General features: G+C 32.0%; 1 protein-coding gene across 1 annotated transcript in view; it reads left to right on the top strand.

Annotated features, from left to right (window-relative positions):
* The window catches only part of LOC134725965 (UBX domain-containing protein 8-like), a 28,073-nt gene that overhangs the window by 2,012 nt on the left and 8,767 nt on the right, over positions 1–17,294 (top strand). Inside the window, exons 2-6 of the mRNA XM_063590301.1 lie at positions 3,586–3,717; positions 10,338–10,411; positions 12,139–12,258; positions 13,076–13,207; positions 15,713–15,829. Of these exons, the coding sequence (XP_063446371.1) occupies positions 3,586–3,717; positions 10,338–10,411; positions 12,139–12,258; positions 13,076–13,207; positions 15,713–15,829 (575 nt within the window). The remainder of the gene's footprint in view (positions 1–3,585; positions 3,718–10,337; positions 10,412–12,138; positions 12,259–13,075; positions 13,208–15,712; positions 15,830–17,294) is intronic.

Genomic DNA, 17,294 nt, shown 5'->3' with positions numbered 1-17,294 from the left:
AAGAGGGACGAAAGATACTAGAGGGACAGTCAAACTCATAGGTTGAAAATAAACTGACAACGCCATGGCTAAAAAATAAAAAGACAAACAGACGAATAATAGTACACAAGACACAACATAGAAAACTAAAGACTAAGCAAGTAAATTTCCCCAATGTCACTATAGAATATATATATTGAATATTTGATAGTTAACCTTTGGTTGGCCTTGTGATGAAAATATCTAGTGATAAATAATTACAGTAGTAAAGGTATATCATATGTAAAGTTAAATAGTTGCGTGTGTACACCTGTCTACTGTATAGGGTGATGCAATAGTATTGACATTACAAATGGGGGAAAAAAATCAAAAAAATAATTACATGCATTTTTATACTCAGTGAGTTCACTGAAAATTAGAACCTCCAAAAAAATAAGAAAGAAAGTAACTGAACTGTTTTTGTGCTTATAAGTTTGTAATTGTGGAAACAAATTTTCTTTCTGATGTAATCATGGTAATGTAAGACTCAGTCTTTTTGTTAAAATAATTCAGCAAAAGGCATTAACAATAGTATTTAAATTTAAATTATTAGAATAAACAAATGTGAACTTTATTGATTTGTGAGACATGGAATGTATATATATGGAATACACAAAATATGATATTTTTTTAATACTGTTCAACAATTACTTGACCTAATTATAATGTTTTCAGTAAAATGGGTTGCATGAGTTGATACAGCAATTTTACAGTTAGGACACCCTCCAACTTTCCAAAAAATATAAATAAAAATAAATAAATGAAAATATATGTGTGTTTAGAAAATTATAGATGTTTAAATTATGAATTCATTTTGATTTATTCTTTGAACACTCAGACTCATTGATCTATTAGTTAGAAATACAGGTTGATTTATGTACAATCTCAAAGTTAGTCCCATATGATAATAAAGTATACAAAAAGAACTTATTGAATTGTGAAATTAATATTTAAAAAAATTTATATTATCGTTGTTCTGAATAAATGTTATATTTAAATTGGAAAAGGGAACATACTGTTCATTTACAGGTTTAAAAAACATATTTTAGATGTTTTGTCAAAGGAAAAAAAATTGCCTCAATCACTCCAATATTGTTCCTTGCTACTAATTGCAATTGGTCATAAAAAGAATGCATATATGTTTTATCAATTTTAGTGGAGATATTTTCACTATATTGGACCAATATCTATGATAGCAAAGGTTAATTTGTAAGAGGGAGATGACAGTTAGATTTGGTTTGATTTATTTATGGGATACATTTACAACAAAACTATGAATTTAATATATAGTCTAAGGGTAGGTCATTTTTTTTTTTTTTTTTTTTTTTTTTTTTATAAATCTTTCAGATTTTTGGGACGCAATTATTTTTGAATTTTATTAATTGAAAATACATATTTTTTCACCAATTCTCTCAGTGCAAATATAAAGAATATGGAAGCATGTTTAAAATCCACAACTCAGGAATGTGTGAAAACCAGAATTTTGGAATTAATCCACATTCAAGATAATCTAGGATTCAATAACTATATATAAAATATGTTAAAAAAAAAATCAAGATTGTATGTGATTGTATTAATCTTGGTACAATGTAGTATAATACTGGGTTAAGCTCATTATCAAAAAGAGTTAATGATTAAAAAGTTAATAAAGCTGCTTTTTTTTGCTTAGAAATGCTATTTATAAGGGAATTGGAAATATATGTAATTAAGACAAAACTGTTTATTTTTTAAAAAATTAGTTCCCATATATCCTTGTTTTCTAACAAAATGTATACCTCTATACACAAATATAAATCAACGTCCTTATGAGGCCACAAGGGTGATTATCTGACCTGTCTACATCCTTTTTATAACTGTCAAAACATTGTACAAGAAGGATATGATTTTACAATTACTAATGTCATAGTATTAAGTCATTAGTAAGATATATGTATTATAACAGGACTTGATTAGGAGTGTTTTGTGTTTCTTAGCACAATCTATTATGTCTAAAGGATATAGTTATAATTAGGGAGGATAATCCATGATTTCTGTTAAATAGAAAATATGAATAAAACATGTTGTAGCATATTTGCATAAGAGGTATTCATGCACTAACCAATTTTCTTGACTTGCAATTGTCGGTTTCTTTTAATAATTTATAAGATATTTAAAAAAAGATATAAAATATAAATGTAAATCAGGTATATCATAATGACATAAAATTGAGAATGGAAATGGTGAATGTGTCAAAGAGACAACAACCTGACCAAAGAGCGGAAAAAGTATGAGTCATGTGACTTTACAATATATTTACCTAAGTCGCACCTGAGAAATTTTGGTTTCAGCATGGAAGTATTTGACTAACTAGATAATACTTCAATTGTTCAGAAAACTAACAATTATTTATGCATTCAAAAAATAAAATTTACCTTTTATAAGACAAATTGTTATAAGTGTGAATGGTTTATGCTGCAAGTATTTCTTGACACTTAGAATATGAAATACTGATGAATTTAGTAATGCACCGTCAAAATTAAGGACTTATTAAAAATGCTTTTCTACATTATTTTTTTTTTAGATTACACATATATACTCTACATTATTTTTGATAGTAACATTTTTTTCAATTCTTTGTTGGTATGTTTATTGGTCAGGACTTTTGTTAGTGAAACAATTAGTTACTACCAATGGAAGACTATACATTTTAAAATTAAGATTTTTCATAATTCCTGAAAAATTATACATAGGTGCAAAACAAAAGACCCCCCCCCCCAAAAAAAAAAAGAAGAAAAAAAGAAAAGGCCATCCAAAATTTACTGTAAGAACTCCAAAAGTATATTGCTTGGGTATGTCCTGGATTAAATTGTTAAAAGGAAGTACAATTGATTTGGCTTTTTGTAACAATTTAAAAAAAATAATTGTGCAGGTATTATATTACACAATTAATTGTAAACCAACTTATTATTATAAATGGTGGCCTTCGGATGTTTTCTGCTCTTTAGGCTAATTGACACATTCCCAATTTCCATTCTCAATTTTACTATTTATAAGCTAACTTTATTCTTTTTAAAGTCTTTCCTAGACATCATCACAGTAATTTGATTTTTATTATCTTCTCATTTTCTTGGTTATGATATGTTTTTATCTAGATAAGAAGATCCAAGCTCACATATTTGTGATGATTTGAATTTTTGATACTTTTTTACCCCAAAAATTAAATAACTAACAAAAATAAATTGGTTAACAGTTATTCAGGATAAAGGGGAGACAATTTGATAATGCTGCAAGAATTAGAATTTCTGAAAATTGAACATGGATTTGTCATGTTACTAAAATATTAAATGCAATGTATTTGTAGATATTTAGAAATAAAAAAGGAGTGCCTCAATTGTTTTCCTGATGGAATCATCGGGACTGAATTAGAATTCAACTACAATAGAAAGTATACAATTTTTTTTTTACTTTTCCCAAATGGTCTTACATTGAAATTCACAAACTTCAACAAAACTAAATTTGATCTCAGATTTACTTGTACAATAGTTTGTAAGTTTGTCTGTTAGATAAACCTTTTTTCTTTATTTTCAGAACCATGGATGTTGGTACAAATTTTGGTCAAAGCACTGCTTTTGTTGGCCTGTCTGACTTTTGTGATACAGTTTGTAGGAAAAAGAATGTGGATTATGTTCTCACACTACAGGTCACAGCCTACCAAACATGGTAAGATATATATACAAGATACAGGTCCAACACACTACAGGTCACAGCCTACCAAACATGGTAAGATATATATACAAGATACAGGTCCAACACACTACAGGTCACAGCCTACCAAACATGGTAAGATATATATACAAGATACAGGTCACAGCCTACCAAACATGGTAAGATATATATACAAGATACAGGTCCAACACACTACAGGTCACAGCCTACCAAACATGGTAAGATATATATACAAGATACAGGTCACAGCCTACCAAACATGGTAAGATATATATATACAAGATACAGGTCCAACACACTACAGGTCACAGCCTACCAAACATGGTAAGATATATATACAAGATACAGGTCCAACACACTACAGGTCACAGCCTACCAAACATGGTAAGATATATATACAAGATACAGGTCCAACACACTACAGGTCACAGCCTACCAAACATGGTAAGATATATATACAAGATACAGGTCACAGCCTACCAAACATGGTAAGATATATACACAAGATACAGGTCCAAAACAACCATACACTGTAAGAAATATGTACTGCAATACTTTTCACAGAGTATCAAACATGGTAAAACAATTGTGATTCAGTTTGTAGGAAAGCAATTGTTGAGTATTGTTCCCAAACTACTGATCCAAGACTGCAGTAATATAAAGTGTAAGAATTATATGCATGTACTCAGATAAAGGTCTAAAAATACCAATCATGGTAAGAATTATGTACAAGATACAGGTTTAAGAGACCAAAACTATTAAATATGGTAAGAAATATATACAAGATACATGTCCAAGACTACCAATCATACAAGATATAAATTTAGGTCTAGACTACCAAACATGGTAATAATTATATACAAGATACAGGTCCAAACAACCAAGCATGATAAGAATTTTACTCAAGATGCAGGTGAAAACTACCTACATGTAACAAGGTTAAAAATAGCTTGTGTTCAAAATTTAGGTCAAAGACTAATGAAAAAAGGTGGACTTGTTCAAGATACAGGTACCAAACTATTCAGTATGGTTTGACTTATGATAAAGATTCATTTTCCAGATTAACAAATTTGGTGAGACTCATTTGCATGGTATAAGCCGTGACTACCAAATTAGGTGCATAGTACATGTTCCAGACTCAAAATTAGGTAAGACTCATTTGCATGGTTCATGTCCCAGACTTCAAAATTAGGTAAGACTCATTTGCATGGTACATGTCCCAGACTTCAAAATTAGGTAAGACTCATTTGCATGGTACAAGTCCCAGACTACCAAATTAGGTAAGACTCATTTGCATGGTACATGTCCCAGACTACCAAATTAGGTAAGACTCATATGCATGGTACATGTCCCAGACTTCAAAATTAGGTAAGACTCATTTGCATGGTACAAGTCCTAGTCTACCAAATTAGGTAAGACTCATATGCATGGTACATGTCCCAGACTTCAAAATTAGGTAAGACTCATTTGCATGGTACATGTCCTAGTCTACCAAATTAGGTAAGACTCATTTGCATGGTACAAGTCCTAGCCTACCAATTAGGTAAGACTCATTCGCATGGTATAAGCCATGACTACCAAATAAGGTAAGACTCATTTGCATGGTACATGTCCCAGACTACCAAATAAGGTAAGACTCATTCGCATAGTACAAGTCCTAGTCTACCAAATTAGGTAAGACTCATTTGCATGGTATAAGCCATGACTACCGAATAAGGTAAGACTCATTTGCATGGTACATGTCCCAGACTACCAAATTAGGTAAGACTCATTCGCATAGTACAAGTCCTAGTCTACCAAATTAGATAAGACTCATTTGCATGGTACATTTCACAGACTACCAAATTAGGTAAGACTCATTTGCATGGTACATGTCCCAGACTACCAAATTAGGTAAGACTCATTTGCATGGTATAAGCCATGACTACCAAATAAAGTAAGACTCATTTGCATGGTACATGTCCCAGACTACCAAATAAGGTAAGACTCATTTGCATGGTATAAGCCATGACTACCAAATAAAGTAAGACTCATTTGCATGGTACATTTCCCAGACTACCAAATTAGGTAAGACTTATTTGCATGGTACATGTCCAAGACTACCAAATTAGGTAAGACTCATTTGCATGGTACATGTCCCAGACTACCAAATTAGGTAAGACTCATTCGCATAGTACAAGTCCTAGTCTACCAAATAAGGTAAGACTCATTTGCATGGTACATGTCCCAGACTGCCAAATTAGGTAAGACTCATTTGCATGGTATATGTCCCAGACTACCAAATTAGGTAAGACTCATTTGCATGGTACATTTCCCAAACTACCAAATAAGGTAAGACTCGTTTGCATGGTACTTGTCCCAGACTACCAAATTAGGTAAGACTCATTTGTATGGTACATGTCCAAGACTACCAAATTAGGTAAGACTCATTTGCATGGTACATGTCCCAGACTACCAAATTAGGTAAGGCTCATTTGCATGGTACTTGTCCCAGACTACCAAATTAGGTAAGACTCATTTGCATGGTACATGTCCCAAACAACCAAATTAGGTAAGACTCACTTGCATGGTATTTGTCCCAGACTACCAAATTAGGTAAGACTCATTTGCATGGTACATGTCCAAGACTACCAAATTAGGTAAGACTCATTTGCATGGTACATGTCCAAGACTACCAAATTAGGTAAGACTCATTTGCATGGTACATGTCCCAAACTACCAAATAAGGTAAGACTCATTTGCATGGTATTTGTCCCAGACTACCAAATTAGGTAAGAATCATTTGCATGGTACATGTCCAAGACTACCAAATTAGGTAAGACTCATTTGCATGGTACATGTCCCAGACTACCAAATTAGGTAAGACTCATTTGCATGGTACATGTCCCAAACTACCAAATAAGGTAAGACTCATTTGCATGGTACATGTCCCAGACTACCAAATTAGGTAAGACTCATTTGCATGGTACATGTCCCAAACTACCAAATAAGGTAAGACTCATTTGCATGGTACTTGTCCCAGACTACCAAATTAGGTAAGACTCATTTGCATGGTACATGTCCAAGACTACCAAATTAGGTAAGACTCATTTGCATGGTACAAGTCCTAGTCTACCAAATTAGGTAAAACTCATTTGCATGGTACATGTCCCAGACTACCAAATTAGGTAAGACTCATTTGCATGGTACATGTCCGAAACTACCAAATAAGGTAAGACTCATTTGCATGGTACTTGTCCCAGACTACCAAATTAGGTAAGACTCATTTGCATGGTACACATCCCAGACTACCAATTAGGTAAGACTCATTTGCATGGTACATGTCCCAGACTACCAAATTAGGTAAGACTCATATGCATGGTACACATCCCAGACTACCAATTAGGTAAGACTCATTTACATGGTACATGTCCCAGACTACAAAATTAGGTAAGACTCATTTGCATGGTACATGTCCCAGACTACCAAATAAGGTAAGACTCATATGCATGGTACATGTCCCAGACTACCAAATTAGGTAAGACTCATTTGCATGGTACATGTCCAAGACTACCAAATTAGGTAAGACTCATTTGCATGGTACAAGTCCTAGTCTACCAAATTAGGTAAGACTCATATGCATGGTACATGTCCCAGACTACCAAATTAGGTACGACTCATTTGCATGCTACATGTCCAAGACTACCAAATTATGTAAGACTCATATGCATGGTACATTTCCCAGACTATTGTCTAGATTGTGTTTTATTTAAATGGAACATCTTATGATATCAATGGTATTTGTTGTACAGTTTTATGAGCATTGGTATTTCTCCTTTCTAGAGATACATTTCAGGGTTCACCTCAATATTAAAGTAGATAATAATTTTTGTTATGTCTGTTATGTGTTATTAATAACTTATATTGATACATCAGACTTTTGAATTATTGTTTTCCATCTGTGAATATGATAGATAATCATATGGTACAGATCATTACCATATGTTCGATAGAAATTTAATAAGGTCACTTGAAGCTTTAATTGTTATAATCAGAACTATGGATACACGTATGTATATATATCTACACTAGTTATCCTTATATTTATGATATTTTTTATGCTCCACTACAAATAATTTACCATTTATAGATCGGTTTATTCTGATATGGATTTTTTTTCAATCTATATTCCTAGGCCAATTACACATATCTGTCCATCATAAAATGATTTACTCAAAATCTCCAACCGTTTGTATAAAACAAAATTTACAAAATTTCTTTATGATACTCTTATTTGTGAGTTAACCAGGTATTTGATTACAAAAAAGTGAGTATGATCGATAAGACCCCAATGTGGCCCCAATTTGTAGCATGATTTGGAAATAAGAATTAGATGGTCATTATCTCAATGTATCATACCTTTAACAATGATGACAAAATAAATATCGTTACATGGCTGTAAGTAATTTAATTTACCCATATATTTCGTATAAAACTATGATTTTTCTAAATGCAAGTATTTATTTTTATCTGAACATTTTTGGGATATATATTTAAACTAAATTTGATAAGTGTACATGTTTACATTGATCAGGAGAAAACAAAATCAATTGATAACATATTTATGACAAAATCGACATTAAAACTAAGACTATTCTGAGTCTTCCAACACATTAAACTTATATTCAAATAAGGAGATGTGGTATGATTATCAATAAGACAACTTTCCACCAAAGTTCATATGAAGTGAATGTGAGCATGTATAGGCAACAGTACAGCCTTCAACAATGAGGAAAAATATGTAGGTGACCAATATCTTTGGGAAATAATTTTGTATTGAAACTTTACACATTATTGTCTTGTTTAGGACGTCATGAATATCATAAATTTAAATTATACACCAACTTCAACTTTTTTAATGCTTTGTCACTTAGATTGACTTCAATGAAACATGCAAGTTTCCATCGGTTTTGAAACCAGAAACCATAGCACATCATGCAACAATTTTTTTTTTATCATTTTTGTTTTTTTATTACTAATGAACTATCTGACTTGAATTTTAATTCATTTAACTCATGTTTTTTTGAGACCAAGTTCTGGATGAAATCTTTATTATTTTTTTCAAATTTCAAATAAATCTCTTTTTTTAACCTGTTAGGATTGTAACAGGCACAACTTTCAAAGATAACTTATCAAAAATTGACCTATGAATGCATCAGAATGAATCAGTGTTGAAGTGACCTCAGGAAACATGGAATTACTGGGCGTCTGTCCATCTGTCTGTCTAGTCTTGTTAGCGCTGTCACAGGTACAATCCTGGCCAATTTTTTTTACTATAAGTTACTATCAGTAATATCTTAGACAAATTCCATAATTATAGAAGCTCAATTTTTTTTAAATGATTTTTATATTCCCTTTGGATTTTTAGGAAATATTTGATTTTAAGTGTGTTGCGGAGGACATTGGAACTCTGTTCTTTTGTTTTAAATTAAATTAAATATGTTTGAAGGAAAGAAAAAAAAAATCCCTGGTCTATCTGCAATTTTTTGTTTTTATTTTGCCACACATAAAAAAAACCTTTGCCAAATGATAAATGTATGTACTTAAACAACTGTCTAAATACGACATTAACTTTGAATTAACTGATATTTATTGATAAACCAGGATAAGACTATGTTAGTACTTTAATTTTGACCCTTGTTAATACAGATAGTCTAAATGTACTACATACTGTGTTTATTGTTGTGTGGTTAACCACCTTCCTGTTAAGATATGTTAAAAACAAACAATTTCATTTCTTATGCTATAACTGACTTACTCGAGGTGTTTATGGTACATGTATCAATAAGACTGATATCATTAAAACTGTTACCTTAAACATACTTTAATAGGGTAATTTGGTAAGAGGAGAAAGGATAATTGAAAAAGAATTGAAACAGAAAAGTGTTTAGCCACAAAGTTAATTTTTCCGACTAATCAGAAAATATGAAATGTTTTGCTTTTGTCATACATTTAGGCTTCAAACATATGGAAATTTTCCTTATTTACCTCCAAATTTATTATATACATGTAGTTCAATTATTGCTACATTAGATTTACTCTAATTTTTATACGCCTGTCAAAATTTTGACTTCAACAGTTTTGCATAGTTCACTAGTGAGGGGGGATAGGACCTTTATCAGGACTCCGGGATTGGGTGTTTTTAAGCCCGGGATTTGGGGATTGACCCTCTCGGGATCCGGGAATTTATTTTTTTAATTTCGGGACTCCGGGATTGGGTGTTTTTTAAGCCCGGGATTTCGGGATTTCGTGTTTTTAAGCTCGGGATTTCGAGGTAAGGACCCCTCCTACCCTCCCTCACTAGTTGTGGTACTATTTTATTTTTGCAAAAAATTTTGGATTTGGTGATCAAAGCAAAATAAAAAGTTCAGAGATAAGTTTTATGAACAAGGGCTCTTGTTTGGTACATGAAAAATTACTTAATATCTGTTTTCCTTAATTGTTTTGTAGTGTTGAATTTATAAAATTATAAGATTGATATATTTATTATTGGTATATGTATATTCTTATATAATAATTAAAAGTTTTGGATAATTTGAACAGGAAATCTTTTATTCTTTATTTTCAAATTTCAGAACCAAATGATAATGCACATAGAAAAGAACAAGAGGTCTGCAGAGAAAAGATACAGAAAGACTTTCAAATAAAGGTTTGTCATAATAAGCCCATATCCACTTCTGTGATTTCATGGTAGCATGTTTGTCTCTAGTGCAGGAGGAAGTGATTTGATCATAAAATGTTGACAAAAATAGAAAATTCCCCCAAAAATGAACCACACACTTACAATTACATTGGATATATAGCAGTTTGACAAACACATATTTTGATCTTTGAGAAGCTTAATATTGCCTTAACAGTAGAATGTTATTTAAACATTCAGCTGATGTTTACTGAGTTATCTCCCTGTAGTGTTACATACCACCTTAGAGATGTTAAAATGTACTTTTTATTTCTCTCGTCTCCAGTTAGTTGCCTCAGCTTTATATAGTTTCACTTTGAAATTGAAACTAATGGCATGGGAGAAATATAAACCATAAGAAATTTTAACTAAATTTTCTATTTTAAAATTTAATTCTGTTGATGTTTAAAGAGAACTACCATGAGCTTTTGAAATCTCTTACAATCTGTTATATATAATATATTGTAAACTTGTATTTATTGCTAATCTTAATCCACTATGATACTATTGAAATATACTGTGATATGTTTATATTAAAAGAGATGTGGGGTTTATTTTTACATTTCTATTAAAGGAGATGTGGGGTTTGTGTCAAAAACACAGCTACACAAGTTAACACGAAATAGGTATCTGGAGGTCACCATACAACCTTCAACCATGAACATGCATGACAAAATCTGTATCATCCCAAGGCTATGAAATAACACTTACAATTCTGTTGAGGTCAGATGAACCGTATTGGAATATTAAATATATAATTTTGCTGTTTTACAATATAGAAGTCTACCTGTGTAAATTGGAGTAAATTTCGTACAATAACTTATTAAACACTGTAGGAAGGGCAGCAGTCCTTTTGCGCCAATAACTGTTTTTCAGGGGTATCATTTGCGCCAAATTTTATTTTCAAAATGTATCAATATTCGGAACTCATTTGTGCCAATTTACCTGTACACATATCCATCATAAATATTAATGATTTCTATATATTTATTTTTACTTTTGCCTCAAAAGGTATCATATGTTAAGAGATATTTCACCATAAAGACGAGTTTCTGAAGAGAATTAAAAGCCACATATGTTGATGACACAGAGCTTTGTTCCCACCATGCGTATGGGCTTTATTATTATTATGAACTAATATTAACTTTTTTATGGATTTCATCCCTCAATGTTTGTGTTTTTGGACAATAAATAGAAGTTTAAAGCTACTACATACATTAAATTGGGAAGTACCCATGCAGCAGCAGTAAGAAAAACATATATTTCAGAAAATGAAACATGTGCCGTGTTACACCGCCGGTTCCAAGTCCGAATAAAAGAGTAATTTTTCTTCTAACTGGCGCAATCATATGTTTTATTTTTGGCGCAAATGATACCACCTAATTTTAAAACATGTGGCACAAACGTAGCATTTGAGAAAAAAAGTTGTGGCGCAAAAGGACACATTTTTGGCGCAAACGGATCTCTCCCGTAGGAAGACACATTATTGTAGTGTGCAATGTCATAAATAAATTTGTATTAATTTAAATGCATTTTTTTTATTGTTGTCTTTACTATGAATTATGAAATTGATATTAACTCTATAAGATACCAAATGCAATGATTAAACAACACAAGTATTATAGCTTACTGTGGCTGATTACCAGATGTAAAATGTACACATTTTATTCATCAGACGATAAAACCTTTACTTTCAGACAGAGGCATATAAAGAAAAGATACTGATACCTAGAGAGGAGGCAAAGAAAAAACAAAAGGAAGAAGAACATTATAGATTTCTGGGACCAGCTTGGAAAGGAAAAGGTGAAGCATTGGGAGTAAGTATGAGCTATGGTCCAGTCATAAATAAACAAAATGTTTTGATCTACTGTGGATTCATTTATTTTCGTGTGTACCAATTTTCGTGGATTAAGAAAAACTTGCATATTCGTGGATATTTAATTTCGTGGTTTTGCTGTAGTCTGCATTCAAGCCTATAGAAAAGTTATCATTCGTTGAATATTTAATTTCGTGCTTTGACTGTGCCCACGAAATCCACGAAAATTGGTATCCAACGAATAATAATGAATCCACAATATAATACATGAAATTTGGTTCGTTGTACATTCATGAATATTCATGACATTTGACCATTTGTTTGCACTTGAAACCCATGCTGTCATCTTTCTGACCATTGACTCTTGCTATAGTCTAGAGGAGAGACATGTGTATTCACGGATGATTCAAGGTGAATTTGTAATTATGATATTATTGTTATTATGTTTGTATTTGATACATACGGTACATGTATTATATAAAATTAAAGGTTAAAGCGAGTAGCACACCTTTGTTATGTTGTTTGTTCTTTGTTAAGGCCATAGAATAGTATTACCATATATTCGGATGAACATAGTGAGGGAGGTAAAAAACAACTTTGTACTTTGATAATGGTAACTTTAAAACCTCACAGTAATGCACAAAAACATCCCTACTACTCATAATGTTGTTATTTAATAGTAAAAAAACATTAAATGATTATGCAAGGTAAAGTCTTATCGATATATTCTCTTTTACACTCCTTGTTAAAAACAATACAGAACAAAAGAGACATTCTGCTTAAATATTTATGCTGTACATATTATTATATATAAACAGGGAGAGGTACAAGATTCTAATGAACAAACAACTGAAGTTAGATTCCGTAGACTTGAAGAAAATATAAATGAAGAATACTTGGAGCAAGTTAGACAAGAACAAGAGAGAGAAGCTAAAAGGAAACAAAGAAAGGTAGAAATATCTGATACAAATAAGGGTGATTAGAGGGAATTCTGTGGAAAATGAGATTCAAAAATTTTATTTCAATTGTCGGGATGTATAAGTTTCCGGCCACCTCCACTTTTATTTCTTGTCTATCTGATGAGTTAAGCCTTTTTCAACTGATTTTTATAGTTCGTTCTTATGTTGTGCTGTTATACCACTGTCCCAGGTTAGGGGAGGGTTGGGATCCCGCTAACATGTTTAACCACGCCACATTATTTATGTATGTGCCTGTCCCAAGTCAGGAGCCTGTAATTCAGTGGTTGTCGTTTTTTTATGTGTTACATATTTGTTTTTCGTTAATTTTTTTAGCTCACCTGGCCCACAGGGCCATGTGAGCTTTTCTCATCATTTGGCATCCGTCGTCGTTGTCGTCTGTGGTCTGTCGTCTGTTGTCGTTAACTTTTACAAAAATCTTCTTCTCTGAAACTACTGGGACAAATTTAACCAAACTTGGCCACAATCAGCATTGGGGTATCTAGTTTAAAAAATGTGTCCGACGACCCGGCCAACCATCCAAGATGGCCGCCATAGCTAAAAATAGAACATGGGGGTAAAATGCCGTTTTTGGCTTATAACTCAAAAACCAAAGCATTTAGAGCAAATCTGACATGGGGGTTAAATTGTTATTAAGGTCAAGATCTATCTGCCCTGAAATTTTCAGATGAATCGGACAACCCGTTGTTAGGTTTCTGCCCCTGAATTGGTAATTTTAAGGAAATTTTGCTGTTTTTGGTTAATATCTTGAATATTATTATAGATAGAGATAAACTGTAAACAGCATTAATGTTCAGCAAAGAAAGATTTACAAATAAGTCAACATGACTGAAATGGTCATTTGACCCCTTTAGGAGTTATTGCCCTTTATAGTCAATTTTTAACCATTTTTCGTAGATCTTAGTAATCTTTTAGAAAAATCTTCTTCTCTGAAACTACTGGGCCAAATTTAACCAAACTTGGCCACAATCATCATTTGGGTATCTAGTTTGAAAAATGTCTGATGACCCGGCCAACCATCCAAGTACCATGGCTAAAAATAGAACATAGGGGTAAAGTGCATTTTTGGCTTATAACTCAAAAACCAAAGCATTTAGAGCAAATCTGACATGGGGTAAAATTGTTATTCAGGTCAAGATATATTTGCTCTAAATTTTTCAGATGAATCAGACAACTGGTTGTTAGGTTGCTGCCCTTGAAATGGTAATTTTAAGGAAATTTTGCTGTTTTTGGTTAATATCTTGAATATTATTATAGATAGAGATAAACTGTAAACAGCAATATTGTTCAGCTGAGTAAGATTTACAAATAAGTCAATTTGACCAAAATGGTGAATTGACCTCCTAAGGAGTTATTGCCCTTTATAGTCAAATTTTAACAATTTTCATAAAATTTGTAAATTTTCACCATCATTTTCCACTGAATCTAACTGGACCAAGTTCATTATAGATACATATAATTGTAAGCAGCAAGAATGTTTAGTAAAGTAAGATCTACAAACACATCACTTTCACCAAAACACAATTTTGTCATGAATCCATCTGTGTCCTTTGTTTAATACTCACATAGACCAAGGTGAGCGACACAGGCTCCTTAGAGCCTCTAGTTTTACATAAATAAGGCCGTTAGTTTTCTCATTTGAATTGTTTTACATTGTCTTATTGGGGCCTTTTATAGCTGACTATATGCGGTATGGGCTTTGCTCATTGTTGAAGGCTGTACGGTGACCTATAATTGTTAATGTTTGTGTCATTTGTCTTTTGTGGATAGTTGTCTCATTGGCAATCATACCACATCTTCTTTTTTATATATTCAAGACAACATGTAACAACTTAATGGGGTTTACAGAATAGAGACTAACCAACCAAATCTAAAGAAAAATGGGAAAAAATAAATAAAGAATAGAGAATAACAAGGTGTTTTAAGATATAATGAATAGAGTAAGTTACCATATTTTATAATACACTACAGGAATGAAAGAACCTCATGAAACAATCATCATCATGTCATATTATGATGTCACCAGTTTAGTCCTTACATTTTCATACTGGATGTGTGTGTTTTATTTCCATAACAACTACTAGATGCCAAGATAAAAAAAGAAGTTTGAATTTTTATGCTCCATTTGTGGGCATTATGTTTTCTGTTCTGTGCATCTGTCTGTCCGTCTGTCCATCCATTCGTTTGTCTGTTCATCTGTTCATCTGTTTGTCCGTTTGACTTGATGAAGTTAAAGTCCAATCAACTTGAAAATTAGCATACATGTTCCTTAATATGTGATCTTTCTAATTTCAATGCCAAATTAGAGATTTTACCCCCATTTTTACGGTCCACTGAACATTGAAAATGATAGTGTGGATGGGGCGTCCATGTACTGGGGACACATTCTTGTTTAAGATAAAGGGTGTTGTGTTAGCTAACTTACATATATTAAAAATTACCAGAATGTTGAAATTGAACTTTATTATGTTCTTACAGAAAATAATTCTTCCTGAAGAGCCTGAGGAAAATGATCCAGACAGTTTACAGATTGTTTTAAGATCACCATTAGGACAAAATCATACTCGGAGATTTTTGTATTCTAATACACTTCAGGTAAGTTTGTTTTTAATATTTTCTATGAGATGTGTAATATCCAAGCTCTTCAAATGGGTCATAATTTTGTATGATTTGCCAGTCTGCAAGAGATGCACTTCTCGAACAAAAGTAGAATACTATTTGGGTTAATGTGGTTGTTTTACATCCTAACTCATTTTTTATAAATTTTTAAATTCATTTTTCCAAGTTACAGGGTTTTATTCATAAAAAGGGGGATTTTTCCAGTTTTCAGACAATAACTCTAAAATGCCCTCAGCAGTTCTCATGAAACTTTGGTGAATTATTTATTTATTGATGTAAGATCCCTTTTGATATTCATAAATTTCAAATATGATATTGAGAAGTAATTGAACTGTATTTTTTGAAAATGTAACAGCCTATCATGCTCTCATGACACAGCTCATGCTGTTTATTCTCATAGGTTCCTATGTTTATCTTACTTCCCCTGCTGGCAGCCATCTTGGATGATTGTTCACCTCAAAAAGTAAGAACACTTGGTCAGCACGTCCTAACCAACATTGAAGCCATGAAAACCAGACATTTCCTTTGTAAAATTTGTTTTAATTAGTTAGGATATTTTGTAGTAATAGACATTTTAATATAGTTTGTAGTAATAGACATTTTATCATAGTTTGTAGTAATAGACATTTTATCATAGTTTTATCCTAGGGTGTTTGGTTAATGTAACCTATTTCTTGACTTGCAGTAATAACATAGTCCATCAGGTTGTTATATTTTGTCACTGCAAACAATGCATAATACTCTGATTTGTTGTTGTGGCTGAGTGGTGTAAGTATTTTACTTCTGTATCACTAGATTAACAATGAGAATGTGAGTTTAGACTCCACTCATTGTAGTTGAGTGTGACACCAATCTTAATTAACCTTGGTTGACACTTTTCATGCCAAATATCAGTGGTTTTCTTTGGGGGAATCCAGCTTCCTACACCCAATTTAAGCCTGCATCTAAAATAAAGTAAATACTGCTGAAAATGGAATTAAGGGCATACGATACAGTTTTAATCCTGTATTTCCAGTCTGATGAAAATTTCTATATAGCCAATTTTTGCATGATTAAATCAAATATTTTATAAAAAATATACCTTCATGTGCTACTTTTTGAGTTGAATGAGGTCGAAATTTTGTATATTTGCTCAAAATTTGGATTTGTGGCCATAACAATTTTGTTTTAAAAGATAAACACAATTTGTTTTTGTAAAATAATTTCTGTATTTTATAAGTATCCTAATAATTTATGCAATTACTATTAAACAATAACTAATAATTATCAAATGGTCATGAATTGAGAAAAAAACGTAATTTTTGCTGTATATTTACCATGATTAAAAAAATTGCACTATTTACAGTTTTATAAAATTTGGTCCACATGATCTCCCTGCAAAATGAAACAAAATGTCATTTTGAAAAATAGGGGTCCATATGCACTTGTTTTCAAATTAAAT

Source organism: Mytilus trossulus, chromosome 7 (genome assembly GCF_036588685.1).
Source record: "Mytilus trossulus isolate FHL-02 chromosome 7, PNRI_Mtr1.1.1.hap1, whole genome shotgun sequence".
Lineage (NCBI taxonomy): Eukaryota > Metazoa > Mollusca > Bivalvia > Mytilida > Mytilidae > Mytilus > Mytilus trossulus.
This window is presented reverse-complemented; position numbering and strand designations above follow the sequence as displayed.